Below are 27,888 nucleotides of genomic sequence, written 5' to 3' on the forward strand. Positions count from 1 at the left end.
CGTTTCGGAGACTTGGGGACAGCTCCCCCCCCGTCCCCAAATTGCTGGAATTTGGAGGGGACGTCCCCGAAACGGGGGGACGTTTGCCCCAGCTGTGGGGGATGTCCATACGTCCCGGGGATGGATGGGGACGGCTGGGATGTCCCCAATCCGTCCTAGGGACGGCTGAATGTCCCCCATAGCTAGGGGTAGTAAAATATATTAAAAAAATAAAAAATGTCATATTTTCCTAATGTGGGCCCCAAATTATTTGCCCGAAATCGTTCCAATTATTTGTTAGGAATTGCATGCAGAAAATATCAATTAAATGCAAATAAAATAATAAAAGTCATTTGAGCTTTCGAGGGCGCTACCCCTTGACCCCGTCTTGGGGGCGCTGCCCCCAAACCCCCATTGAATAATTTGGGGGGAAACTAAGCCAATAAAAGTGGGGAAAATTTAACCTCCAAGTTTGATTAGGCTCCATATAACAACATTATTAAAAATTTAAAAGGCAATGATGATAATTCATAATATCGTTGCCATATTTCATGTTTGACTATATGATATATTTAAAACTTTAAAAGGGAACGATACAAATATCTCATCTCTTACCATATGATATTCATATAGCTAAAAGGGAAGGATATGCAATATGGGCGATAAAAACAATTATTTCCAGTGATATTTGTTTAAGCAGAGCAATCAAATTTTCAACAAATCAAACAAGTGCTAGCATATTGACAATGAATTTTCAATTATGAATGCATATTGAGAATTGACAATGAATTCTGAATTATGAATGTATATTGACTATTGAGTACTGACAATGAATTCTGAACACAAATGTGGTATTTTAAGGTTCTATAATGTACATATAGCTGCTTTATCCATGTTTTCATATGAATATAATGTATATATGCATGCTTTATCCATGTTTTAATATGAACATTTAGAATTTCCCTATATATTTTGAATTTTTGCTATATTTTATATTGCCATCCCCCTGCCATCCCCAAAATTGGCAAAAAAAAATTGTCAACCTGGAAAATCGGGGTAACATAGGTTTTTTGCCCTTTTTACCAATAACAAATCCTATTTTCTAACCTTATTTATCATGGACAACTAGCCTTAGGAACCCCTCCCCATGATCCCTAAAATCTTATTACATATGTTGGTCTAACACAAGTGTCTATGTCCAAATTTTGAATTTTGACTTCCAACAACCATTTTAGCCCTAATTCTTACTACATATTCAATGGTCATCTTGCATAGATTTTCCTATAACCTTAATTTTGCCCTCATTTTCTAAGGTTGAACTCTAAAAACAACTCTCTCACAAAAGCATCCAAGAGAACTCCTTTTTTTTGCAAGGCAGAAAGCTCCACCATTAAAGATTGCAGACTGGAAGCACTTAAAACTACTAAAGCCATATTTTTCATGGGCTCTCTCTTCCATTCATTCCTCTTTCCTTTGATCCCCCATTTCCCTCTTTGATGCCATGGATCTCCCATTTCCCATTCTCTTGTAGATCCATTGACTATAACCCCTTATCCAAACCCTTGTGTTGCAAATTTAGGATCTTTTCCCTTCCCATTCTTATCCATTTACCTATTGTAATATCAAAAATCACACCTTGTACAATTCAACGCAACAAATGGCACCTTCCTCCACATCATCGGAGGTTGTGTACCGTCGTTTTTGTCGTTTTGCCCTAGATCGCTTTGTCAACTACAAACTAGAATCTTACCAACTCTGTTGACTTGTCATCCTCAAGACACTAGTGTGGTGCGGAGACGTTCGCGCAACGCACTAGCATCCCGCAAATCTGACAATCTGCAAGTAGTCATTTGAGAGTTATGCCTACGCCTAGAAGGAATCGTAACGCCTCTACATGCGCCCACCAACGTCAGTTTGCCTTCCAGGGCCTATATCTCTCCCGTTTGAAGGCATTTTTTAGGATTCTTGATCATTTTCTTGCAGGTTGAAGCTCTTGGCGATCTTCTTGAGCAATATTCACAGGCTTTCACAAGACCACCATTGTTGGACTCTCTCGAACAGCTCACAGTGTTGTCTTCACAAGTCTTGGAAGGGGAGTTCACTTACTTTCCTTGGTTTATTTGAGTATTCATAATCTTTTATTTCAATCTATCTATTATCTTAATCATGTTTCTTTTCATCTTTATCATTCCATTTCACCGTTGTTGTTATCTGAGTTGTCCGTGGAGGTGGAAACACCAAAATGAGGATCTGACTAAGGCAGACTCCAAAACACAATCCCCAACGTTTTCCTTCTTGCTTGTGTGAAAGTTTATAGTTGTGAGAAGGCAATCATCTTGCAGGAGGCTTCAATCATGGACCGGTTGTAAGCTTCCCTCATCTTTTCTCACTTAATTTTAGTACTTCGTATTATGTACTGTCGATTTAGTTTGTTATTGTATCACTCATGTAGTAATTTTATCATACCTATCGCTTTCATACAGCTTCTATGTTTCGCCTATATAGGACGACAATGCGTCGTGCTGGTGTCTCAGTTCCATGTGCTCATCCCAAGGATAGAGACTCAACAGAGTCGTCCGGGAGTCTGATTTGCAGTCTGTTAGCTTAGCTTTCCATTTTTATCCCCTAGCTCACCCTTAGCACCAATATAGAAGAGGTATTGGAGGGCCAATTTGTTCTCTAGGATTAATCATCCTTACGGTAACAAATTTCCTCCACTACACCTATACATGTGAAACCCATCACCACTTATCTCCATTGCATTCACACAATACCATAGTTTAGGTCACCACCTAGTGTTTGCATCTTAAGCATCTATTTCTCTACATACACCACTAGGGTCCTGTTGTGACGTTTTCACACATCGCCCCATTGCAAATGGGGACCCATGTTTTTTTTGCTCGTTTTGCTCGTTTTCGCTTTGCTTTTTCTAGGGTTTTGTTAGTCTGTTAGTTGTCTGGATTTAGGGTCAAGCCTTAGGGTTTTAATTACCGTCTTTTCGGACCAGAATCCAGTCGTTTTTGAGAGCTTTTTGAGCTTCTTTTCTAGAATGCAAATTTTGAATGCAATGAATTTGCCAGAATGGTCTAATTTTCAATTGGAATGTTGATGCAGAGCTTAAATTTGTCTAAGTGTTGAAGATGAAATGTGAATTTTTGTCCAATTGAATATTTTTGACCAAATTTTGACTTTTTTGATTTTTGATCCTAGGCATCTCAAATGATTTGTTTTCGCCTCGTGAAGTGTTAAAATGTGAAAAATCTTGTTATTTTGGCCTGTAGGAGCAAAATCGCTCCTGTCCCTCAGTGAAGGACGGGAGCTCAATTTCAAATATCTCATCGTCCCTGCAGAGTCCAGACAAATTTTACGTTTGAAATAATGGAGAACGACGAGATCTTTCCATTGAATATAAATTGAAGATTTTCATGAGTACAGAAAGGCCTCCAGGAAGAAAATCGCTCCTGTCCCTCAGTAAAGGACCGGAGCTACGATTCAAATTTCGTTTTGTCCTTGCAAGATTTTGATAACTTAACAATTTGAGGACGCCCGAAGGAAGATGCTTTGCCAAATGAATATAATTTGAGATGCAAAAACGAAGGAAAATGACCTATATTGACTAAATCGCTCCTGTCCCTCTCCAAGGGACCAGGGCGAGGTACCTTGTAGCTCTCGTCCCTCTCCCAGGGACTAGAGCGATTTCCTCCATTTTGCAAAATCCAGACAAGGGTCAAGGCAAGTTTACGTTCAAAAACGAAGGAAAACATAAGATCTTTCCATTGAATATAAATTGAAGATTTTTGGGACGTCCATAACAGTGTTAAATGCCTAGTTCGCTCCTGTCCTTCAGGAAGGGACCAGAGCGATTTTTGATATAATTGCTTTTCTTGCAAAGTTACAAACAATGTAAAGACATGGGCGGATAGAGTGAAGAAGGACGACTCCGTTGAATATAAACTTGGAACCTGGCAAAGTAAGATGAAGGCCACAAAGGGAGGATCGCTCCTGTCCCTCTCCAAGGGACCAGAGCGATACAATGGTGATGATACGTCCCTCCAAAGTTCAAGGTCGTCCCTCCAAAGTTCAAGGCCGATCCAAGTCAAGACGAAGGGTGGCGAAGACATCTCAAGGCATTTCCATCAAGCGCAACGTTGCAAAGGTCATCACATGGAAGGATTTGCACTCTATAACCCAGATCGCTCCTGTCCTTTGGGAAGGGACCAGAGCGATACCTACATAATGGCGTAGATTTCAAAAGACAAAAAAGTTTCGAGTTACCAAGAGGGTCGAAAGGACATCATTCCACGCAATGAAGATAATTGCAAGTTGGTAAAAACAAGAACAAGCACCTAATAATGAACTTCGCTCCTGTCCTTCAGGAAGGGACCAGAGCGATATTAGATGTATTGATCATTTCATGCAAAATTCACATAAGGACAATATATTGCAATGTTCTGGAGGGTCCATGGTATGATAACAAGGTGATAGACAAGAGTTTTGAACGTCCAAACATCGCCAAATGGTGTAAAGGCCTCACATCGCTCCTGTCCTTTGGACAAGGACCAGGGCGATCCTATCAAGAGCACTCATATTCCTTCAAGATCAAAGCAAGGTGAGGTTAAGCGAGGCAAGGGACGACGTTTGGAGGACATCACAATGAAGATCGAAGATAAAAGGATGCATATTGAACGTGGAAATTTGAAGATCGCTCCTGTCCTTTGGACAAGGACCAGGGAGATGAACATCCAAAGACACTCATGAACGCATGCAAGGCAATCAAATTCGAAGAACTCATCATGATGATTAATGTTGAACGTGGAGATGAAGGAGTTGAACGTGAAAAATGCAAAAATCAAGACAAAATCATGGATCGCTCCTGTCCCTCTCCAAGGGACCAGGGCGATGAGGTACGTCCCTCTCATTTTCATAGTTTTGGTGCCAAATAAGCAATTCAAATTTTCCTTAAATGCTAAGTTCGATAAAAAATTGAAAATCCTATTTAATTTGGCATTTAATATGGCGTTGATCTTTTATTAATTATTTTGCCTTTATTAAAAATCGAAATTTGCAAATTAAAAACGTAAGGCATTAATAATTAATTAATTAATTAATAAAAATCGAATTTGAAGCGCTACAAAGGGAGGTCGGCCTTGCTAAATCATTTAAAAATCATTTAAAAAATTGTTTTATATCCTCAAGTCGGCCTAAGGGATAAATGCAATCCAAGCGCTATATATGGGGAGTGGAAGATTTCATTTTCACATCATCATTTTATCCTTCTACATGCGAATTAAGGAAGACAAGGGAGAAGTGCGATTTGGAGTTTACTAATAAAGGTGGTGCGATATCTTGGAGACTTCGTTGGAGCGAATTTGTCAAGGATTGAAGACCACGTCAAAGGTGCGAGACTAGGAGGATTTGTTAAGGCGAACTTGAAGATCCATTTGAGCGAGTTGTCAAAGAGGCAAGACTTGAAGATCACGTTGAAATCCAAAGGTGGTGAAATTGATCTTTTGAGGAGATAACATTGAAGACTATTTATACCTCAATTTCGCCTAGGCGAATTTTATTCATTTTGCATTTTAGAGTTAAGCTCTCAAGTAAGGTATGGCAAGATCTCTTGTTTTAATTTTAAATTTTGATCGTCATTGCCTTAAATTTTGAATTTTGGAATTTTGTTTTGCCTTAGCTCAGTCTTTTTTAGGAAATGATTAATAAAGGACTTATCATTAAGTTTCCTAAAATTTGCTCTCTAATTTATGTTATGTATTGCAAAATCATGTTACTAATTTTGAAATGTTGTGTAGGCATCAAATGGAGATCTCTTCAAGGAAAATCAAGCCGGATCAAGGACGGTCTTCGCCAAGACGGTCTTAGCCAGGACATGGGCGACCCCTTTCAATCCAGCGTTCCAAGGCGAGGTACATCGTCATCCTGCACATCAAGGACAAAAGGAGTTAGGACAAGAGTTAATTAAAGATAGCCTCTCAACGACATCAAATTGAATATCTAGCAAGCTTCAAGTGTCAGATGAGGTGGCATCCCAGTCATCACTCCTCCAGTCAGTGAAGTCCACCTCAGCATGTCCAGATTCAATGTACTTAACTCATGGAAGGTGGCACAAACTTCGATGTACCTACCCCGGCTATCCATTGGTCGATTTTTCTAGAAGGGACATGTGTCCAAGCAATACAATTTTATCATTGGTCAAGCATTAAATGTTATGTAATGGTTGTAACAAACCCTAATTAGGGTTTTCATTGTAAAATCTTGGCCATTGATCTTGAATTGATCTAAGCCATCAAATTGTATTGTGGGCACTATATAAGCCCAGGCATTTCATTTTGTAAAAAGGAATTTTAGATAGAATTAGAGAGAGTTGTAAATAGTTGAAAGTAGTTAGAGAGTAGAATAGGAGGACAAGGCAAGAAATTGTTGCCATTGATTGTAAACAAACTCCATTTTCATTGAAGTAATGGTGAAATATGTCGTTTTCTTGCAATTTGCATGGTTTCTTGTTGAAGTCTTCAATCTTAGATGGTAGATAATTAGATGAATGGAGGGAATGTGATTGATTGATGGTGGAATTCATACATCCATACTACTAGCAGTTTGTTGATTGCAAACTTGCCTTGTGTAGTCGACTGGAATCGTTCAGCTTAAGCTCAATTTCAATTTGTCGCCTCTTCATTGATATGCATCAACTTGGATGGTATCTATGCCTGCGGTGATAATTTGAACATCATAAAGCTCCCCTTAGAAGATCGCACTAGTCTTGTGTAGATGTTCCATTGATGTCAAAACAAGACCTAGTTAGAGTTTCATCAAAAATCCAATCATTGCTCCTACATTCTTAGTATTAGGATTAGATCCTCTCTTCGCCCTTATCTTTTTTCCATTTTTTTCAAATCTAAGTTAGTAAGAGCCTGTGTCCAGCAAAGCAGATCGGAAGTTCAATGTAAGTCCCCTTGTGATTCCAGCAAATCACATCATACCACTGGAGCTTGTCCACACGTGGAGACCCCACTAAAAGAACCTTGGAGTCTACCTAACTGATCCTTTACGCGAATCTTCAGCAGTTAGAGACTATTTTCTCAAGAGAGGATAAGATGCCTTTAGGTATTTTATTCTGTGTATGATTGTGTATAAAATACACGTCAACAGGTCCACACCAGTGTTCCACGGATGGTGGGGACGGAGAGACGGGGGGATGCGGGGACGGGCTTCGGGGACGAGGGGACAAAGGGAAAAAGTTTTGAGGAAGGGGGGACTTGGGCCTAAGAGGGGGAGACGCGTTTCCGTGGAACACTGGTCCACACAGACTTTTTCAATGTGTTGTTACTACTGAGAATAAGAAGCCAAATAGGGGATTGACTAAAGCAGTCTTCTAAAAGCACAAACATCATTTTTCTGCTCAGGTTTCCACTATTTAGATGTCTCTGTTGGAAAATCATTTTAGTAATCTGCAAGTGGGAGAAAGCATCTGAAAATTTGAAGGCCTTCGAACACCCAAACACCAATGCACAAGAAGATCACTAGAATTAGACAGTGTGTTGGGCAATGTCAAGCAACACTGTTGGACATTGTCAGCAGCAGTGTTGGATTTTCCAAAGTGCTCAAAATTGAACAAAAAATTGTTAGACCTGTTTCCTGGCCATGTCATTCTATTTCTGATGTTATATTCTTTATTTTCTATTCCATTTTGTAGTTTCTTTTCTGTAGCTTAGATTCACTTCTAGTTTTCAGTCCCAATCATCATGGTTACTGTCTTAAATCATTTTAAAGTACTTTCATTTTGTATTTCATTTATAAATTTGTTTTATTTCATAGTAAGCGCAATAGAAATAAAGTATAACTTGTCTAGTTAAAATACATAGGAACGATTCAAAATTTTATCTTTTAATATATATGTATATATGCACATATGTGGCATATTTAAAGATAAATTTTGAACTGAATATACATACATACATATTGAATGATAAAGTTTTGAACTGAATGTATATACATCTTTCTACATATGCATACACATACAATATACATATATATACATATTCTACATATGTATATAATATTTCTGCATATATTTACACATACATATATACAAATATATGTTAAATATATACACTATATGTATATATGCATAGATACATATATGTATGTATGTATACATATATATAAACACACATATACAACATATTTTTAGAAGTTTAGACATTCATCTAACTTATAAACTTCAATATTCAATATTACATGTTCATTGATTCAAATATATATATGTACATATTGAAAGAATAAATTTTGAAATATATACATATAACTCAGTTTTTTTTCAAGTTCAGCTATACATGACATCAAAATTCAAGTTTAGACATTCATATAATGTATAAACTTCAGCATTCCAAGTAACACATCCACTGATTCGAACATAGCATCGATAAAAAATAGAAATTTCTCTCATTACAACAAAAGGTCCAAAGGATACAAAGTTGTAAATGAAAGTGTAATAACAACATAAATCTCTTACAACCATGTGCCCTCATCTGACATATCTGTGATTTCACTTTGCAACTATATGCTCTCATTTGACATAAGCATGAATACACTTACAAGTATATGCAATCATGCTTTTGTTCATTCTACACCTGTATACACTCATTTTATAACTGTCTGCTATCCTACAGCTGTAAGCAGTCATCATAGAATCACTTATTGATACAACAAGAAACAACTGTATCTTGCCATTTCATTCCATGATTGTATGCAGACATTTAACAACTGTAAATTTTCTTTCCATAGTTACATGTAGTCGCATAATTTCCCATTGATGAAAAGAGTAAAAAACGTATGTTATCATTACACTCTCATTCTACAGTTGTATGCTCTCATTCAACAGTTGTACACCTTCACTCTATAGTGTATGCAGTAAATCAAAAAATGCATGCTTTCTTTTGACAGTTGCAAGTGATAATACATTTGCTATATGGACAGTTAAAAAAAATGTTGAGGTTTTTCAGACCACCGGTGGAGCATCTAATTGTCCCTGAGATGGTTGAGGGACGTCTCAGCTATCCCCAGCCAGCCTGGGGGATGTTAAGCTCTTTGGGACATGTCCTCAGTTTTCCTGGTGACAGGATGTTAAGGATAGGAGGGGTAGGTAGGAACATGTTGGAAGGGGGCAATGTGTTCCTGAGGAACCCTGGGCATTATCCCTTAATTGATAACTCTTTCTGTTAATGGAGTCCAAGGGAGTGGGATAAAACTGAAATATTACACTTCAGGTATAGGCAACAAGAATCTTCATGCCAGTTCTTTAGTAACAGCTTGCGCCTTGTTTTTCACTTATAACAGTGCCTGTAAAAGATCGTGATTCCACTGATTGTTTTTCCAATGTTTCTAAAATGAACAAGGCTTCTACATGGTTAAGTTCTATGCAGATATGACTCCTTGTGATGCTGTTGCAACTAGGGTTCCCAATTAATTTTATTCTAAGGAATTGTGAATGCCTTAAGCCCTTAAGCACAGCAACACTAGTTAAGAACACAAAATCCATGTTAAATGAGAAGAGATCAAGGCTTAGCCTAAATAAAAAGACTGGTTAAACCTATAACACCATTTTCCTCTATGCTTTTGCTCAATAAAGGGAACAAAGTTGTTTTTGAGTGCACCATGGAAGCACTAAAACAGAATGAAACAAAATCAAAAAAATGCACGGTTAGTGAGTAAAATCCTTACCTACAATAATCTCTTCATCAGCAAACTCAGAAAAGTGATCAGAGCATTCTGCAATTGTCGATCTGAAGCATAGATGAACTACTCCCCACTCGGCAAGGCCTGAAAAAAACTCTGGAAAAACTCGGAAAACTCGGCAAAAACTCGACAACTTAAAAACACGCTTAAATTTAATTAAAAATGCAAATTTTTTTGCAAAATTTAATGAGAAGATGCATCCAATGAGTCAATAAATGAGAACACAAAAGAAACAAGCTGAGTCTAAATATATTTAAATGCAAAGTGAGTACAAAATCGCATCCTCATGAGGAATGCTGATGGCTGGAAGCAAAATAGTAAATAGTTTTTGTACAACTAAATATAAATAAATCAATACAATTACATCTTCCTCTTCCCAACTCTAGTACAAACTAAGGGAGAGGTAGAACTAGAGGGTCTAGTCCTAGAAGTCTGTTGTGGGCGTGATTGTGCCTCCTCGCTCGGTATGACTGGCTCAAGTTGTGGCTCATCCTCCATCCTAGATGTAGCTTTGTCTCTAGCTGCACCTGGAACTGGCAATTACTCCTCATCCTCCTTAATGTCATCTAGTGTGAAACCAAATCCACCCCCCTCCTCCTTCGTAGCCTACCTCTCCAAATCATTGATGTCATCCTCTATAAACAATGGAGGTTGCTCCTGTGATATCCAGTCACTTAAGGATCTATATCATCCAAATCAATTGGACCAGCTGGTGCTTCCTCTACCTTCCTTATGCGCAACTAAAGATTATATTGCACAAAGACAAGGTCATTGAGGCGTTTTTGAGCTAACTTGCTCATCTTCTTCGTGTTGATGGCCTCAAACAAGCTCCAATTGCGCTCACAACTGGATGAACTACAAGGTTGACATAAGATTCTGAGGGCAATTTTTTTGAGATTTGGGGTATGTCCACCCCAACTTTTCCACCAAGCATCTACAAATTAAAATTAGGTTGAGGGTAGCACCCCTCGCCGAGGTCTGAGGGTGAGAAAGAAAGGGGTAGAGAGATAGGTCTAGATCTTTGCGAAGAGAGGAGAGAGTGAGATAGAGAGTGGTAGAGAGGGGGATAAAGGAAGAGTGATAGGGAGATAGATAGGTCTAAAATTCAGGGCAGATAGAGAGAGCAAGAGAATGTTGATAGGAGCATACTGATCACTGAAATTTGACTAAGTCTGAAAAATTAAAAGATCTTCTAAAACCTAGAATTTGCATTATAACTCCTAGAGATTTAAAACCACTCTCAAACATCCTGCCAATATATACGTGAAATATAACTTGAAGTATAAGACTGATACTTAAATGTTATAATCAAAAAGAGAATGAAACTGACCTGAAAAAACAAAAATTAGATAAATTTTGACATGTTTGGGCCTCTTTTTTTAGTGTTGCCGAGTTTTTTATAGAAATTCGCCGATTTTTTGTGAAAAACTCACCAAAACTCGCCTTGAAAAAAAACTCGCGAGTTTTTAACTGCTCGTCGAGTTTTCGGCAAGTAGTCCAACTATGATCTGAAGTTTACTTTCTTTCTGTGTGCAAACGAAATGTGAATATCAAGAAGAAGAATTCATAGAATACGCTGGAATCTCTTCCCTCATCAAGACAGATGGAGAAGAATTTTGTGGTGAAGACAGCTAAAGAAATGAGGTAGGATTTCCTATAAAAATTGGAAGATAAATCCTATGTTAAAGTTTTCAAAATTTAGAAGTGGGAAGAATTTTAAACCTTAGAAATTTGTCATATGAATGAAAAATCTAAAAAAAGTCAAGATATTTTCATAATTTGTCATATGAATTGGTATAGTCATAGAAGCAAATATCTTTCTTGGGAATATCTCAACAACCAAAAGATTAAGATATTTTCAATTTCTCCAGAAAAACCCTCAAAAATATTGGGAACCCAAAAAACATGGGAGAATTCCACAAAAAGAAAGGAAAAGAAATAAATGAACTTTTAAACATTTAAAGCCACCCTAATTGCATAGAGAGTGAGAGAGCAGAAGTAAATGAGAGTACATCATGAGTTTAGAAATATGGATTTCCCTTATTAATTTTGAGATCACTGATCACAGTGCACACCACATAGTGCATGGTGCATTACTACATAGTCAACTTCAAAATGTAAACCCTCAAAATTAATTACACAATACAAACTACAAATGTCAATCTACAAAGTAACACAAAGCGACAGACCCAATGAGGCTAGCTGTTATGAAGTACAATCAACCATGGGGTTGCAGTTCCTAATGTTTTTACAATTGGTTATAAAGAATGAACTGATGCTAGATCATCACGCTTTTACATATGAGCAAGGTAAATAGATTGGATTGTCATATACTAGTTGAATGTGATCATATGCGACATATGCTGGATTGCTTACAATCAACAATATAATACAATACAAGGGCTTTCATCATTTGAATCTGATATAAAGCCAGTACAAAGGGATCTATTGATGTTTACTCAATCCTCATGATATGATTCAATGTTGTAAATCAATAAGTAAGAGAAAGCGCAAGTCACTATGATTCTCATGAAGACCAAACACACCATCATCTTCATATCCTAAACCACTGCTTGCATCAGATATCTGGTTTCTACAGTGCTTAAAATGTTCTATATTATCACTGTCACAATGCCTTTCCTGAGAGATGTGCAGGGGTACTGACATGTCTCACATATTCTTACTTCCACTGAGTACATAAGAATTTGCACTCAAAAGTTTAGGGACGTCAAGGTAACTATGGCCATATATCCTCCCAAAGAGAGATATCTTCCTATCCTCAATCATGAATACAAAACAATGAGTAAACATAGGTTCCCTCACCATAACACATGATGCAAAGCTTATAAAAGAGCACAAAACAATCTCATAAAGAAACACATTATAGTTCCTGATGTTGAAGCTCAACATTCTGCTCATGCCTACTTTCAGCTGCTCTTCATCAAATACTCCAGCCATCCTAAAATACCAAAACTAAACACTACATGCCAAAAACCATGCTCAGGAAACCCTGAAATCCCATTTGTTCTGTTGCAGACAAAATCAGAGCGGTTTGCAGTCTAACTGAGAAAAAAAATCAGTTTGCTGCTTTATAAGGTGAAAAAATGGAAAAAAACTTGGATAAAATAAGAAAAAATAAAAAAATATTAAATATCAGATAAAATTGAAAAAACTTGGAAAATATCAGAGAAATATTGGGCATAATAACAGAAAAATTGGGAATATTTCAGTCAAATATCAGTCAGCAATTTTTTGATAAATATCAGTCTCTGGTCCAAGATCCAATATATCGTGAGATATCACAGCTTTTTGCCACAATATGCTTCTATAGTAGGATTGGTGAAAATTAATGAATAAAATCTACTTACCGAATGCATTCATTCCCAACTTTGCAGATACTGAAAAGCACTCAAGACATACAAACAAAGCTATATTTGTGGCCCTAAAATGGATTTGCAAGCTGATGGAATTTTTCCTGCCAACAAAGAATGGTAAAACTTATAGTCCAGTTACAGTTCTTTGATAATTGACTAATTATGTGAATGCACTATAAATTTTATTGCATATCTGATAATAAAAATATTTCTATCATTGAGAAAGTCAACCTAAAAATGACCAAAACAACTCAGATCATATAAACTCACTCCTGGTCACAAAGAGATTCACACATTTATCCAAGTCAGATGAGAAACTCTCAAATTAAAAGCTTTTATAAAATAAATGCATTGTCATCTTTTGCCTTTGTAATTACAGATGAAGGTCAGCATGACAAAAACGATGATTGCCTCTTCAATGTATAATATTAATAGTACCATCATTTTTTAAGTAATGATCTTTAGTGCTAAGAGCTCTAATGCTTGGATAGGGCTCCAGTGAATAAAGCCAAACAAATATCAGATCTCCCCTCCATATCCCCCAGAACCGAAATAGTCGCGTCTTGTGCCTGCAATAGCCACGCTCTTTTGATGCTCGAGTTTTGGACACTCTCCAATGCGATGCCCAAGTCCTCCACAATAAGCACAGCCCTTTACTCCACTTGCACTAACAATAGCATCGACATTCTCCATAGGATCATCCAGTGTTGCCAGCACAGGTGGTATCCTCTGTTTGGCTTCCTTTAAGAGATGTTTGAGGTCAAGAAGAGTTGTCTCACTTTGGTTCTTATTGATAAAGGTGGTTGCAATTCCAGTTTTTCCACACCTTCCAGTCCTGCCAATTCTGTGCACATAATTCTCTATTTCTGCAGGCATATCATAATTAATAACATGCTGAATGTCAGGAAAATCAAGCCCCTTTGATGCGACATCAGTTGCCACTAAGACATCCTTTTTGCCAGCTTTGAAAGCTGAAATTGCATACTCTCTTTCTTCCTGATCCTTTCCTCCATGTATTGCCACAGCTTCTACACCTTTCAAAAGGAGATATTCATGAATATCATCCACGTCTGCCTTATTTTCACAGAAGATGAGAACAGGAGGTGGAGTCTTCTGCAAACATTCCAATAGATAAACAATCTTTGCCTCTTGTTTGACATACTCCACTTCCTGTATGACATCCAAGTTTGCTGCACCAGCTCTACCTACATTCACAGTTACAGGCTTGACCAGAGCACTTCTTGCAAAATTCTGTATTTTCTTTGGCATAGTTGCAGAAAAGAGCAAGGTTTGACGTTGGGCTTTAAAATGATCAAAAACCTCTCTAATGTCATCCTCAAATCCAAGATCAACCAGCCTATCTGCCTCATCTAGAGTTAGGTACCTGCAGCAGGGATATATCCTAATAATTCAGTCTCTGTTCATTATGAGGCTAGGTTTCTCAAAAATAATCATTGTAGTCAAATTCAAATTATAAAGTTCAAAAACTACAAGCAACAGTCAGAACCTGCAACAGGAGTTAATTTCAGTATGCTGTATCTATCACTTAAATATGTTCTAAATAATAATCAATCAAACCCCAGAATAAATAAATAAATTAAAAAAAAAAAAAAAAAGAATTTGCAATATTACGAAATGGTCAACACATATAAATCCTATGGTCTTTCCTCCAATTCTCATACACCCTACATTCTTGGAACAACCTGCACAAAGCAGTAGCATTCAAAGTTCAGGGCTGTTATGGCTGGGAATGCTAGGCAATCAAACCATGTAGCTGGGGGCTCTAAAGTACTCTCATGTCTCAACTACTGCCATAAAATGCAAATAAAGGGGCTGGAATGACATTACTTTTTAATCAGATGCATAAAAGTTGAATAAATATTTTACAACAGCCAAAAACATTCACCAACATGTGGAGCACTTTGTGGTCATCAATGTTCTGCTGTGTCCCTTGCCATGAGTCCACCAAACAATTTTGAACTCAAGTGCCATCACAAAACACAACAATTCTTTTATCTCAGCCAAATAATATGTAGAATAATATTCACAGACCACCACATCCTACATGTCCATACCGAGTGGCCAAAAATAAGCCATTGCAACATAATTAGAGGAGTTTTCACAACCATAAGAAGCAAGCATTTCTCATTGATTGTGTAGGTTCATAACAGCGACCATTGAAAAGAGTGCATACATATATACAAAAGCAATCATGGTTCATTCCAAGAAGCTGACAGCTCATTCATTCCAGAAAGCCTTGTACTTTATCATCTTATTGATTTCTGATAGCGATATTGGCATCTAAAACTACTCTCATAATCTACCCATATTGACATATGTTGGAAGTTTTTGCTGTCATTAATGTCAACGAGTCTAATTGATATCAGCATGTCAACAGGATATTTGCCAGAGTTACATGGACAAGGATACCGATGCGGTATCGGATACGGATATGGTCATTTTTTAAGACCCCCAATATGGATACGGTTGGATACAACATTCATAAAAATCACATATACATATATTTAACACAATTTTCTAAGTTATTAGAGGATATTTCATTACTTCCAAACCAATATGGATACATGATTGGACTAGAAGATAACCCAAAAAAATACGTTGCTGAAATAGAAAAACATTTCATTTGTCTTTCTCATTTGGTGTAGGTTTTTGTTTATGCCATTTTTTTCTTAAAAAATTGCATGAATGAAGTTTTTTTAAATTAAATTTAAGAAGATTTGCATCAAATTTTGAAAAAATCAAATCACATAGTATTTGGCACAATTGGAAATCAAGGTTTTTTGGGCATGCATGGGTACAATATCCGACGTGTATCCGGGCTGTATTAGATACGTTTCCATTTTGGATACGGGGATACGCACACCTAAGGAGGGACATAGGAGTTTCCGGCTACTCTGATCTTTGTGCTTTCCATGTATCCATAATGATGTAATGTTGCAGACATTGTACAGCATTACATTGACATGCTGTGTAATTGAAGTGTCTAAGGCCTCAACAGTTTATTGGATCGCAGTGTCTTGCTCCGCAATCTACTGCACTGAAAGATATTCATCACAGGTTTTGCTTGATGAGATTGATGATGGCATCCTCCAAGTTTCAGGTGATAACATCTTCTGCAGCAAAAGTTAGAGGAGAAAGAGTACTAGACTTTGCTAAGGCAGAGTGCACTGGTTCAGGAAGCAAGATGAATTGCTTCGCATTTTACCACAGATGAAGATTTGAACTTGTGGATCTCAGAAAAGGCTCATCATGCTGACTGGTAAGTATGCTCAAGGTTTGACGTGATGGTTATTACCACAAAGCATTTTTGGTGTTTGACAGGGCATATCTTTATTGCTCCGGAAAGTAATGGTCTGCCACAGATTTGTATGGCTCCACATTTTGCTGCAATATTTCTTTTTGGCTTGCGGTTTCATTTGTGCATTCATGTTGATCTTAAGCACCTTCTATTCAAATTTTCAGATGTTTGATGAAGTAGAAGTGGTTATACCGATCGGCATAGCTTTATTAGTGCTCTGGATACAGGGTTGATGATCAAGTTTCAGTATTCTATAGTTGCAGCAGCTTGGATGTAGTTCAAATGATGATTGATGGATGTTGAGGCATTCAGCATGTTCAAAAATGCATGGTTTGCATGACTATTTTGGTACTGCATGCTATGGCCATCAATCTTTGGAGTTGCATATGTACGCGGCCACTGATACTGTCGGTTGTCAGTTGTTGTAATTGTCAATAGATGGTGGCAGAGGATAAATTTAGTGTGCTTACTCTGTTTAAGTGTTGGCTTGTTGAATGTTCAATGAGAACTTGTATTTAATGTTTGATGAGAAGTCAGTGCAAGTGCAGAACGGCAGATGCTGAATATAGCATACAAATATAGATTCTGTTTTGCATTCTAAATATGAGAGTGTGATAGTGTATAGTAAAAAGAGTTGTTGGGTATGGAATTTGATCAAGCGAGAATGATTTCAAAAAGGAATTTCGTGTAAGATACATAGTATAGAGGGTTTGCATGTTGTTGAATACAAATGTATTCAAGATTGCAGAGTATGTGAGGAGGTAGTGCATTGTGTAAACAGGTGAATGTTGAGAGAGAGATTATATTGGTTAAGTTGCAGAATACGTCTATAACAGTGCAATATAATATTGTAAAACAGAGTAGTCACTCTGTATGTGATTGTATCTGGGTTGGTACTCGTGAGTTGATGCTCAGATAGGGGTTTGTGCTTGTTGGAGTTGGTGCTCCTAAACCAGGGGTTGGTGCCCTTAAATGAGAAACCAGTGAGGTTCTGTAATCAGTGACTTTTTCATTTGTGAGGCTGGATTAGGACAGTAGATCCTAGCAGCATTTCTCACTGTGGTTTTTCCCTTTTAAGATTTTCCACGTAAACCTTGTTGTTATGGTGGTTGTTGTTTAAATGCTCTCTTTGTTATTCATGCATTGATGTTTATGCAAATTAATCAAATTTAGTGATAAAGGTTAAAGATTAAATGTTTTAAAGATCCACTGATTCACCCCCCTACTGCTCTCAGTGGATAAGTGTGTCCCAACAACATATTCTTGCTGCACCACACACTGGATGCCATCTATTTTGTATTATTATGCTGAAGGCATCTCTTATATGAGATGTACCGGCTGACTTTGTAAATCAATGGTCTATAATGTATCTAGTGAGTTGCAAGACCATCACAAAGATCGTGACTGTCAGATTTTGGATGGGTTGAAAGTACTCCAGCAGTTTTGTACACTGAGCATTATAAGTATCGTGGTCCATCATCACCATTCTCCATGTAACGCGTGTAATTTTTGTGCCCTAGATCAGTAATCAGATTTATGACTTTTAATTATGCCCTAGTTTGTTAATCAGATTTGTAACATTTTAATAAACCATAATTCAGTAAACTCAGAAATGAAGGAAGTAAACAAGAGACAAACACAAATACCCTGGGAAAACCTCCAAGGAGGAAAAACCCAGCATTAAAGACCCACAGGTCAGATTATATATTCTCCCTTAATAGCACAAATACAATACTTAGCTTCCCTTTCAGATCTGATCCCTTTTGTATGACAGATCTGCACTTCTAAGCTCTTCAAGTCTGCACCAAAACGGTCTATGTCCTCTTGGACAAATTCGCACTATCATAGATAAGTTCGCACAATCCTTGTGTAAATTCGCACCTTTTACTTGCAGAGCTAATTCGCTGAATGCATGAATAATGAATGAATTGTATTTGCAAGATGCTTTATTTATATGAGTCCTTGGCCTTTATCGATATCCAAGTCGGCCTCCTCCTTTTGGCGCCAACTTATTATTGTGGCGTGGAGTATTTAGGGAGGAGTGGAAGTATAGGGCTGGGCTTAATCTTGGGGGCACGTTACCCCTTTAGGATAGGGCCCAGTCCTAAATGGGTTCGGATGTTGCCTTAAGGCAATCCGAACCCATATTTACCTAGTTACAAAAAACATGTCTTGTTTTAACGGCTAACCCGCTTCACCATTTATTCTTATCGTCACGTCACAGTCTTCATGTAAACAGATGAGTATAATAAATATCAGGGTACCACTTCTCACGTGGTACCATGTAAGGAAATGGTACCACATGAGAAGTGATACCCTGATATTTAGTTTTCATAGTTTATATCATATTTTACATGTTAATACCTAATGCATTTAACTTTTCATAGTTTTTGAAAATGTAAAATTTTAATTTTATTGAGTTTTAAAAATAATTTATTTTTTATTTTTTTCTTTTAAACTTTTATCTATTAATTTTTACTTTTTTTTTAAGTTTATCATATTAAAATGATAAAGATAATATATTAATAATTAATTATATATTTAAAAAATTGATAATAAATTATATGTTTTCTTAAATTTTATTTTTACTTATTTTAATAATTATTGTATCATACGTATATTATATTACAATCATAATAAAAATAAAATATGATGTTATACATATTTTTTTAATATAATACAAATTAAATTAACATAAAAAAATATTTTTTCTTATTAGAAATAATAAATATTTTACATTCTATCTAGTATATATAATCATTTATAAATTATATTTATTTTATTTTATAATCATTGAAACAACCTTGTTATATAAATTTTATTGTATTTATAGTAATCAATAATATATTTTATAATCATAGAAACAACCTTATTATATAAATTTTATTGTATTTATAGTAATCAATAATAGATATTATTTAAATTCTAATTAATATTATATAATAATTATTAAATTAGTTCAATACTATTTTGTATTTATTTACATATCAATGGTAATAAAGTTATATGTTAAACTAAATTAAGGCAAGTACAAATATAAGGAAAATAATGGCATATAGTATAATTTAAGACTCTCAAAGACGAGAAACAAGTATAAACAAGAGAAATGATAATGAAGCTAAAATAGATTAGTTGCAACGAAGTCAAACTAATAAATATTCTATGAACATCATACATATTCAATGAAAAATGACACCTATGCAAATTCTAAGTAGCTTCCTCCCTTGCCACTCTCTCTACAAAATTCCTCAGAATATATTTTGTCTTAAGAAGTATACATGGACAAGGGCACTAAAGGATTGTGCATGTGTGACACTAAAATAAAATAAGGTTATGCATGTCAACTAAAAATAATTCAATATTTTCTTAAAATTGTTAACATGGGTTCAAAGATTATTTTGTCTCATTTCTTTTTTAAGGTTTTTATATGCAAGTGATAAAAATATATATTTCGTATTTTTAATTTTTAAATTTATATATCATTTGTAACCATAAAGTTGTATTTTATTTGTTTTTTGGTATTTATATTAATTTGTATTTAGAGTTTGTTATCCAAATTTTATTATATCCTATTTTAATCTAAAATGATCCACACATCTACATCATTTGATATCTTGGATTAGGCCACTTAATGCCCTCTTCATTACAAATTTGAGTCGTAAGTTCTAAACTTTAAATTTAGTGACTACAAACATATATTTATAGGTATTTTACTCTATATATTTCCCTCCATCTATATTCCTCTCTCTCTCTCTCTCTCTCTCTCTCTCTCTCTCTCTCTCTCTCTCTCTCTCTCATGTATCTTTACCTTTGTCTTTTTTTCTTGACATATATCTTTGCCTCCCTCTTTTTCTCTTTCCCTCGACCTATCTCCCTCTATTTCTCTTTGTGAATCTCTCTCTCTCTAGAAAAGTCTCTCCATATCCATCCATCTCTCTTTTTGTCCCTCTCCCTCTCCTCTTCGTAGACCTCTATATCTATATCTCTTTTCCTCTCTATCTATATATCTCCATATTTCTTCTTTTATCTCTCATTCTATGTGTATCTCATGTTGAAAATGTAGCTAGGTCGTATCCCTTGATTGGGCCGACCTAGCTTGGTAAATTTTAGATGTGGCCTTTGGCCTTAAAATTTATTATGTAATTTGTAAAGGGTTATTGGTTAGGTCCTAACCTATGTAGCTTGTGGTTATAAATGGGTCTGACCCCATAATGTAACTTGTGACCATTGAAGATTGGTCCCACCTAGGCACATAAAACACTCAAAGGGCAAACACAGATGTAACGTGTGGAAGCATGGACCTATTCATGTAACTTAAACTAAAAGCATTATATTTTGGCGCCAAAGTCCTTAGCCGACTAAGGCAAGATATAATGCTTGTACCTCCTATATAATCAATGGATTGTAATCCATTTCATAGACAATAATGTGCACTTGATCAGCGAATACCACTCTGCCAGCAAATTCAATGTTGAAGTCAACGAATATCCTCCAAGAGTCAGCTAACACATTCTAAGTGACAGCAAATTCACATTCTTGTAAATCGGCAGACTTCAGATCCAAGAAGCTATCCTCTTGCTGTGTGAACTATATCAGACTGATCTTCCCTAAGGTCTGCCCTACATCTGATTGGAGATTCGGTCAAGTTCAAATCAGAACTTGTGATTCAGATAAGTCAATTTTGTCATGCCCTAGGTGGGCGAATTTGTATTTGATTATCTTCTGACATTAATCTAATCAGATCTGAGATCTTTGGTTGCTGGGTTTTTCCTCCAAGAGGGAGGTTTTCCCAGGGTACATGTGTGTTATACATATGAATTACTTTGCATTCTGATTTTCTGTTCTATACTGCTAATCTGATTGCTAAAATTAACATGGTATCAGAGCTCTAGGTTCGTATAGAGGTTGTGATCAGATTTGTGCTCATATCTAACCTGTTGTTGAAAGGTTTAGTCCTCATGGCTTCTTATATCAGGGCTGAAGATAGGTTGGAAGGTTTCACAAATTACTCCTCTTGGAAGGTCAGGATAATGATGACATTGAATGATCTTGTTGAATATGTTAGCAAGAATGCTAAAGAACCTGAGGATGAAAGTGAGAAAGAAGATTGGAAGAAGGACTTCCAAGCTCAAAGGATAATAATAGACTCCGTCAAAAATCACTTGGTGCCATCCATCTCCATGAAGAAGACCGCTAAGGAGATGTTCACCACATTGGAAAAGATGTATGAAGTCAACAATACCAGCTACATACTTGCTTTAAGGAATCAGCTCTCTTACATCAAATTAGAGAAAGGAGAACCTGTTGCTGCTTACTTCATGAGAATCTCTGAGCTAAGAGATCAGCTTGCTACCGTTGGGAAGAGCGTTGAAGACTGTGACTTATCTATGACTGCCCTAAATGGTCTTCCTCCCTCTTGGGAACCGTTTGTTCAAGGAATCAGTGCCAGAGTTGAGCTTCCTAAGTTTGATCAATTAATGGGAGATTGCATTCAAGAAGAGTCTCGGCTGGCTGCAAAAGGAAAAATTAAGAACCCTTATGATGAGCAACATGTCCTCTTGGCTAAGAAGGAAGGCAGCCATTGGAAGAAGAATGATCTCAAGAGAAAGAGAGATTTCAGCTCTTCTACCCCTCATTCAAGGAAGAGACCAAGAGACTTATCTCACATCCGATGCTTCCGATGCAACAAGCTTGGCCACTTTGCAAGGGACTGTCAAATTCAGGACGAACAAGAAGATGCAAACATAAATGAAGTATCAAATCCCCACAATTGTGAAGATTTCCTCTTTTGATCTATTGGTTTGTGATCCATCCCTAAGTTAAAACTTATGATCTTGTTGTTTTATTTCAGTAATGATGTATTGGAAACTAACCCTTACAGCTGTTCTAGAAGGAAAATTTTCAGGTCCTCAAGCATGATCCAAGAAGGCCCACTTCAGCTCATGCCATCGGATCTAGATTTGAAAGTCTACTCAAACTTTCAAACCTTCTCTTTATTAAGGATACAAATTGATAAATTCTATTTTAAATTGATTCCAACTTTAAGTTAGGAAATTTGTTGTGGATTTATCATCTAGATAGGGTTTTAGAGGAAGTCTCATGATACTGTCAAAATACCTTATTTCAGTAAATCTTATTGCTGGTTTTCTAAACTTTGTGTTTCAGCTCTAATGATGGATTTAATAAGAATATGTCTAATGTATGATCTCTACTTGATTATAGCAAAGTTATTTCCTTTTGATTTGATAATATATATCTAATATTCCTTGTCTATTGCAAAATGTTTTTATGATGATACTAACCATGATACATTGGGTGTATCATCCACCCTCTGCGAAGTGCAAGGTGGCAGTGCTCGCTCACCCTCTGCGGAGTACAAGGTGAGTCCACCCTCTACAGAGTGCAAGGTGGCAGTTCTCTCTCACCCTCTGCGGAGTGCAAGGTGAGTACACCCTCTGCGGAGTGCAAGATGGCGGTTATTTCTCACCCTCTGCGGAGTGCAAGGTGAGTTCACCCTCTGCGGTGTGCAAGGTGACAAGTTGTCCTTCTCTGTGAAGAAGCTTATGTATCCTCTGCGGTTGTGCATGATTTATGTTGTATGGTTATATATATCTTTGAGTATTAATTATTGCAGGTGTGTATAATGGATATCATGGAAGGAATCCATGACTGTATTCTTTGAATCCATCCTCTGCGGACGTGCATGATGGATATCATGAAAGAAGTTCATGATGTGTATTTGTGTATTCATTTCCTGCAGGTATGCATGATGAATATCATGGAAGAAGTACATGATGTATATTGAATTCATCTTCTATGAGAATGCATGGTGGAAAGAGTCCATGAAGCATGGTCACGATGTAACTTGATTAATCAAAGGGATCCTCCCTAGCTAAGAGGGAGTGTTGAAAATGTAGCTAGGTCATATCCCTTGATTGGGCCGACCTAGCTTGGTAAATTTTAGATGTGGCCTTCGGCCTTAAAATTTATTATGTAATTTGTAAAGGGTTATTGGTTAGGTCCTAACCTATGTAACTTGTGGTTATAAATGGGTTTAACCCCATAATGTAAATTGTGACCATTGAAGATTGGTCCCACCTAGGCACATAAAACACTCAAAGGGCAAACACAAATGTAACATGTGGAAGCATGGACCTATCCATGTAACTTAAACTAAAAGCATTATATTTTGGCGCCAAAGTCCTCAGCCGACTAAGGCAAGATATAATGCTTGTACCTCCTATATAATCAATGGATTGTAATCCATTTCATAGACAATAATGTGCACTTGATCAGCGAATACCACTCTGCCAGCGAATTCAATGTTGAAGTCAGCGAATATCCTCCAAGAGTCAGCTAACACATTCTGAGTGACAGGGAATTCACATTCTTGTAAATCGGCAGACTTCTGATCCAAGAAGCTATCCTCTTGCTGTGCGAACTATATCAGACTGATCTGCCCTAAGGTCTGCCCTACATCTGATTGGAGATTCAGTCAAGTTCAAATCAGAACTTGTGATTCAGATAATTCAATTCTGTCATGCCCTAGGTGGGCGAATTTGTATTTGATTATCTTCTGACATTAATCTAATCAGATCTGAGATCTTTGGTTGCTGGATTTTTCCTCCAAGAGGGAGGTTTTCCCAGGGTACATGTGTGTTATGCATATGAATTGCTTTGCATTCTGATTTTCTGTTCTATACTGCTAATCTGATTGCTAAAATTAACATCTCATTATCTCTCAATCTCTCTCCACCCCAATATCTCTCTCTCTACCTTTCCTAATTTAGAGGCTTTGTTTTAATCATGTTTGGATCACTAGAACTATCTCCATATCTCTCTCACTCTCACTCTCTCACTCAGACACTCCCTATTTCTTCCTCCTTGTTTCTAGATCTGTATATCTCTATCACTCACATATACACACTCATCCTTGTTTCTTCTTTCTTGCCTCTATCTATCCCTCCCCCCACCTCTCTATCTCTCCCTCACTGTCTCTATTACTTATCTACATCATCTCCTTTATCTCTCACTCTTACCCCCTCTATTGATATCTTCCCATCTCTCTCTCCCTCTTTATCTATATATCCCTTTATCACTTCCTATGTATTTATATATCTCTCCATCTCCCCCACTCTCACTCTCTACTTCTCTCTGCCTCTTTATCCATCTCTTTGTCTCTCTTCCTCTTCCCCTCCATATCTCCTTAGATTTTAATATGTTCATCACTCTATCTCATCATCTATATATCTCCATCTCTCCCCCTCCATCTCCCCCTCTCCATCTCCCTACCTCTATATTTATCTCTCCATCTAACCCTCTCTATCTCTCTATCTATTTCTCACCCTCTACCTCCCTCCCTCTATCTTCATCTCTCCCTCTATTTTCCCCTTTCCCCCTCTATCTCTAGACATGTATCCGACTATTTACCAATTCATCTCTCTCCCTCTCTCCCCCTCTTTCTAAACCTCTATATCTATATCTCTTCAGTCCTTTATCTCTATCTCTCCATATTTCTTCTAATGTGTCCCCTATTTCTATCTTGTTATATTTTCATCTCTCTACCTCTCTCTATATATTGTGTCCTATATCTTTATTTTCTATCTTTCCCTCTCTATTCCCTTATCTATATATTTGTCTCTTCCATCTTTATCTATTCCTCTCCCCTATCTGTTCATCCCCTATCTGTTTATCTCCTTCTTCATCTCCATCTCCATCTCTATCTCTATCCCCAATCTCTATCTCCTTATCCCTGTCTCTCTCACTCTCCCCCCTTCTCAATATGCAAAGAATAGACCAAAAAAAAATTATTATTGACCTTCCGCACATTTTCGGTGTACCCATTGCACACAAAGGTGCAATTGCTAGTTATAGATTTGTTCATCTTTATACATTAAATGTAACCAAGATGGTAATTTTGATACCAATCACAAATTTTATGTATTTCAATTTGATTGCACAATCTGTTCTTCCTTTCTTTCTCTAGAAAAAATTCACAAATTTTCTTGGAAAACAAAACCAGATATGCTACCTGCAATTATCGAGATTCATCTTCTTCTTTGCCAGCATATCCTTCAATCGGCCAGGCGTGGCGATAACAATATGAACTCCTTTCTTCACAACTTCCAACTGAGATCTCATATCAATTCCTCCAATGCAGAGCATTGGCCGCAGTTCTGGATACCCTCGCTCCTTCAGAACCCCTACAAACTCCTCCACAACCTCAAACGTCTGCCTGGCAAGCTCTCTCGAGGGACAAATCACCAATCCAAATGGACCTTCACCGGCAATGATCGGGAAAGTTACTTCTTCCTGTACATAAGGGATGATTTTAGTAGTCGATAATCCCCAATAAGCCATTTTTTTATCAATTTTTCGCCCAAAAAAATTCACCTCAATTTCTACAATTCAGTATTTTATTCATTTCTGAATTCATCGGAATTCTTCATAAAATACAGAATATGCATACGGAATAGGAGTACGTGATAATTATTTCAAAAATTCCGCAGAATATAAACAAAAAGAAAGATTTTTCTAAGGAAACTGTGTAGAAAGAAATCAGATTATTGAAGATTGGGGGTCAAGGCTCGAACAGGGAAAATATAACTGGATTATAACCAAAAGTAGGAAATTGAAAATTCAGTACAAAGGGCTTGCCATTCTTTAAAAAATGAATACTTCCTTTAAATGATATCTACCTGTAAAGCCGCCATAATCAAAGGCAACACAAAAACCAGGGTTTTCCCCGAGCCAGTAAAAGCAATCCCAATCATATCACGGCCGGAAAGTATGACTGGCAAACCCTGAACCTGTATAGGCGTCGGCTGCACAATCCCTTTCAACTTGAGCTTCTTCAGTATAGGCTCGGGGAGCCTCATGTCCTTAAAATTCTTAATCGGAGGAGGAATTTGCTCGCCATCGACCAAAATATGCCACTGTTTTCTGACGGCATCGCATTCTGACTCCGTCATGTGACGGATTGCAGTAGGCGGTTTCCAGCCGGTTACCATGGGCTCGTGGTATTGAATTCCCTTGGCCAGTTCCCTTACGGACATTAGGGTTTTCCGGTCAGAAAGCCTTTCAATCATTTCTTTTTCCTGCTGTAGGAGCTGCTCTGTAGGGCTTATTTCGGGTAAATCCTTTTTGAGCTGCGAGGCCTTTACGAGTAAGCTAGGTTTCGCCTCTGCCGCCTTGGCTGCTTGTTCTGCGTCCAGAGAACCCTTCCCCTTTCTTTGCAAAATCTTTTGAGCTTCCATAAGTCTGCGCTTCTTCACAGGAATGTATTCCGAGTAATCTTCGTCTTCTTCACCATTTTCCATATTCTTTTCACGGGATTCCATGTTATTTTTTGCATCCGATGGGTTAAGATCTTGTGAATTTTGTGTTGAACCGCTTTCTATTTGCATTTTCACTTGCTTTGGGATGCAGACTCTGTCTGGTTTTTCAAGGTATTCTCTGAGACCTACTGCTTGGAAGTAAACCTGCTACAGCGCTCGCCTGCCTGATTGTAGACCTGAAAAAACCGACTTAGACCAAAACCATAATAACGATAACAATGACCATTTCTTCGAACTGCTGCCAACGTAAGCTAGCACCGTGATCGGGTAAAATAAAAGACGTATATAAGTGGGATAATTAAATAAGACGCGCATTGCTCAAGTGTACTAAAAGTGTAATGATTATTTTTATAGTAAATTATATGTTAAGTCATTTGCCAAAAATACTAGATATTTAATAAATTAGCTGATTACGAGGCATTCCTATACAGTCTCCGTACATCAGTGTAAACAAAAAAGAATTGATTGGCATTTTAGGCAGTTACAAATGCATGGAGAAGGAAGTGCAACAATCTAATGCATGGACGCAGGAATATGAGGGGTTAATGATGGTAAAACATCTCAAGCGATGCATCAAAATGTAATGACAAAAATTGAAGAGTCATCTGATGTTTTTAAAAGAACAATGGGTTTCAACATTTCATATTTGTTCCATTAGATAGGCAAGCTTGAAGTGTTCAAGGTTTTCGTTAAAGTCTGATTTGAACATTATATTGTTGTTTTTCGCATTTCGGATAACTCTATTGTTTTCCTCAATGCACGTGCAATTGTTTACCAGCTAAAAGACGTGGTAAGTGCATTTAGTGGGTTTTTGTAAATTTGTACCAAAAACAGTTATTAATGTTAAATTGCAATAACTATGTTTACAAAATAAATAGATAGACATGTTTGCCTACATAATAACCTGGGTCAAAATGATGCAAGTTCTATCGCCCGGGCTACCAGGGCATGAGAATGGCTCACTTTGATTGGTATCTTTTGCCTTCACTAACACCACCTCATATTATAATGCTCTTGAGATACATGTTTACAGCATTATATTAGGTATACTTTTGAGATGCTTGTGCTCAAGACCACAAGACAGGGTTTCCTTTCATGAGCTAAGGATTAAATAGAGGAATTGGAACCATGG

At 37.0% G+C, this 27,888-nt stretch overlaps 1 protein-coding gene across 6 annotated transcripts in view; it reads right to left on the reverse strand.

The window, feature by feature from the left end:
* The window catches only part of LOC131043659 (DEAD-box ATP-dependent RNA helicase 35), a 67,219-nt gene extending 40,179 nt beyond the window's left edge, over nucleotides 1-27,040 (reverse strand). Inside the window, exons 1-5 of one of the 6 annotated variants that reach the window (XR_009105567.2) lie at nucleotides 26,118-27,040; nucleotides 25,451-25,731; nucleotides 13,539-14,484; nucleotides 13,095-13,201; nucleotides 9,712-9,810 (exon numbers count right to left, since the gene is read on the reverse strand). Coding sequence is in view for 1 of the 6 variants with exons in the window: in XM_057976893.2 (XP_057832876.2) it covers nucleotides 13,620-14,484; nucleotides 25,451-25,731; nucleotides 26,118-26,825 (1,854 nt within the window). In the remaining 5 variants the exon portion in view is untranslated. Of the gene's footprint in view, nucleotides 1-9,711; nucleotides 9,823-13,094; nucleotides 13,202-13,410; nucleotides 14,485-25,450; nucleotides 25,732-26,117 lie in introns of those variants that run through there. The other 5 variants (XR_009105568.2, XR_009105566.2, XR_009105565.2 and 2 more) reach the window with 5 other exon arrangements.
* Nucleotides 27,041-27,888: the final 848 nt, after the last annotated feature.

This window comes from Cryptomeria japonica, chromosome 8 (assembly GCF_030272615.1).
Source record: "Cryptomeria japonica chromosome 8, Sugi_1.0, whole genome shotgun sequence".
Taxonomy (NCBI): domain Eukaryota; kingdom Viridiplantae; phylum Streptophyta; class Pinopsida; order Cupressales; family Cupressaceae; genus Cryptomeria; species Cryptomeria japonica.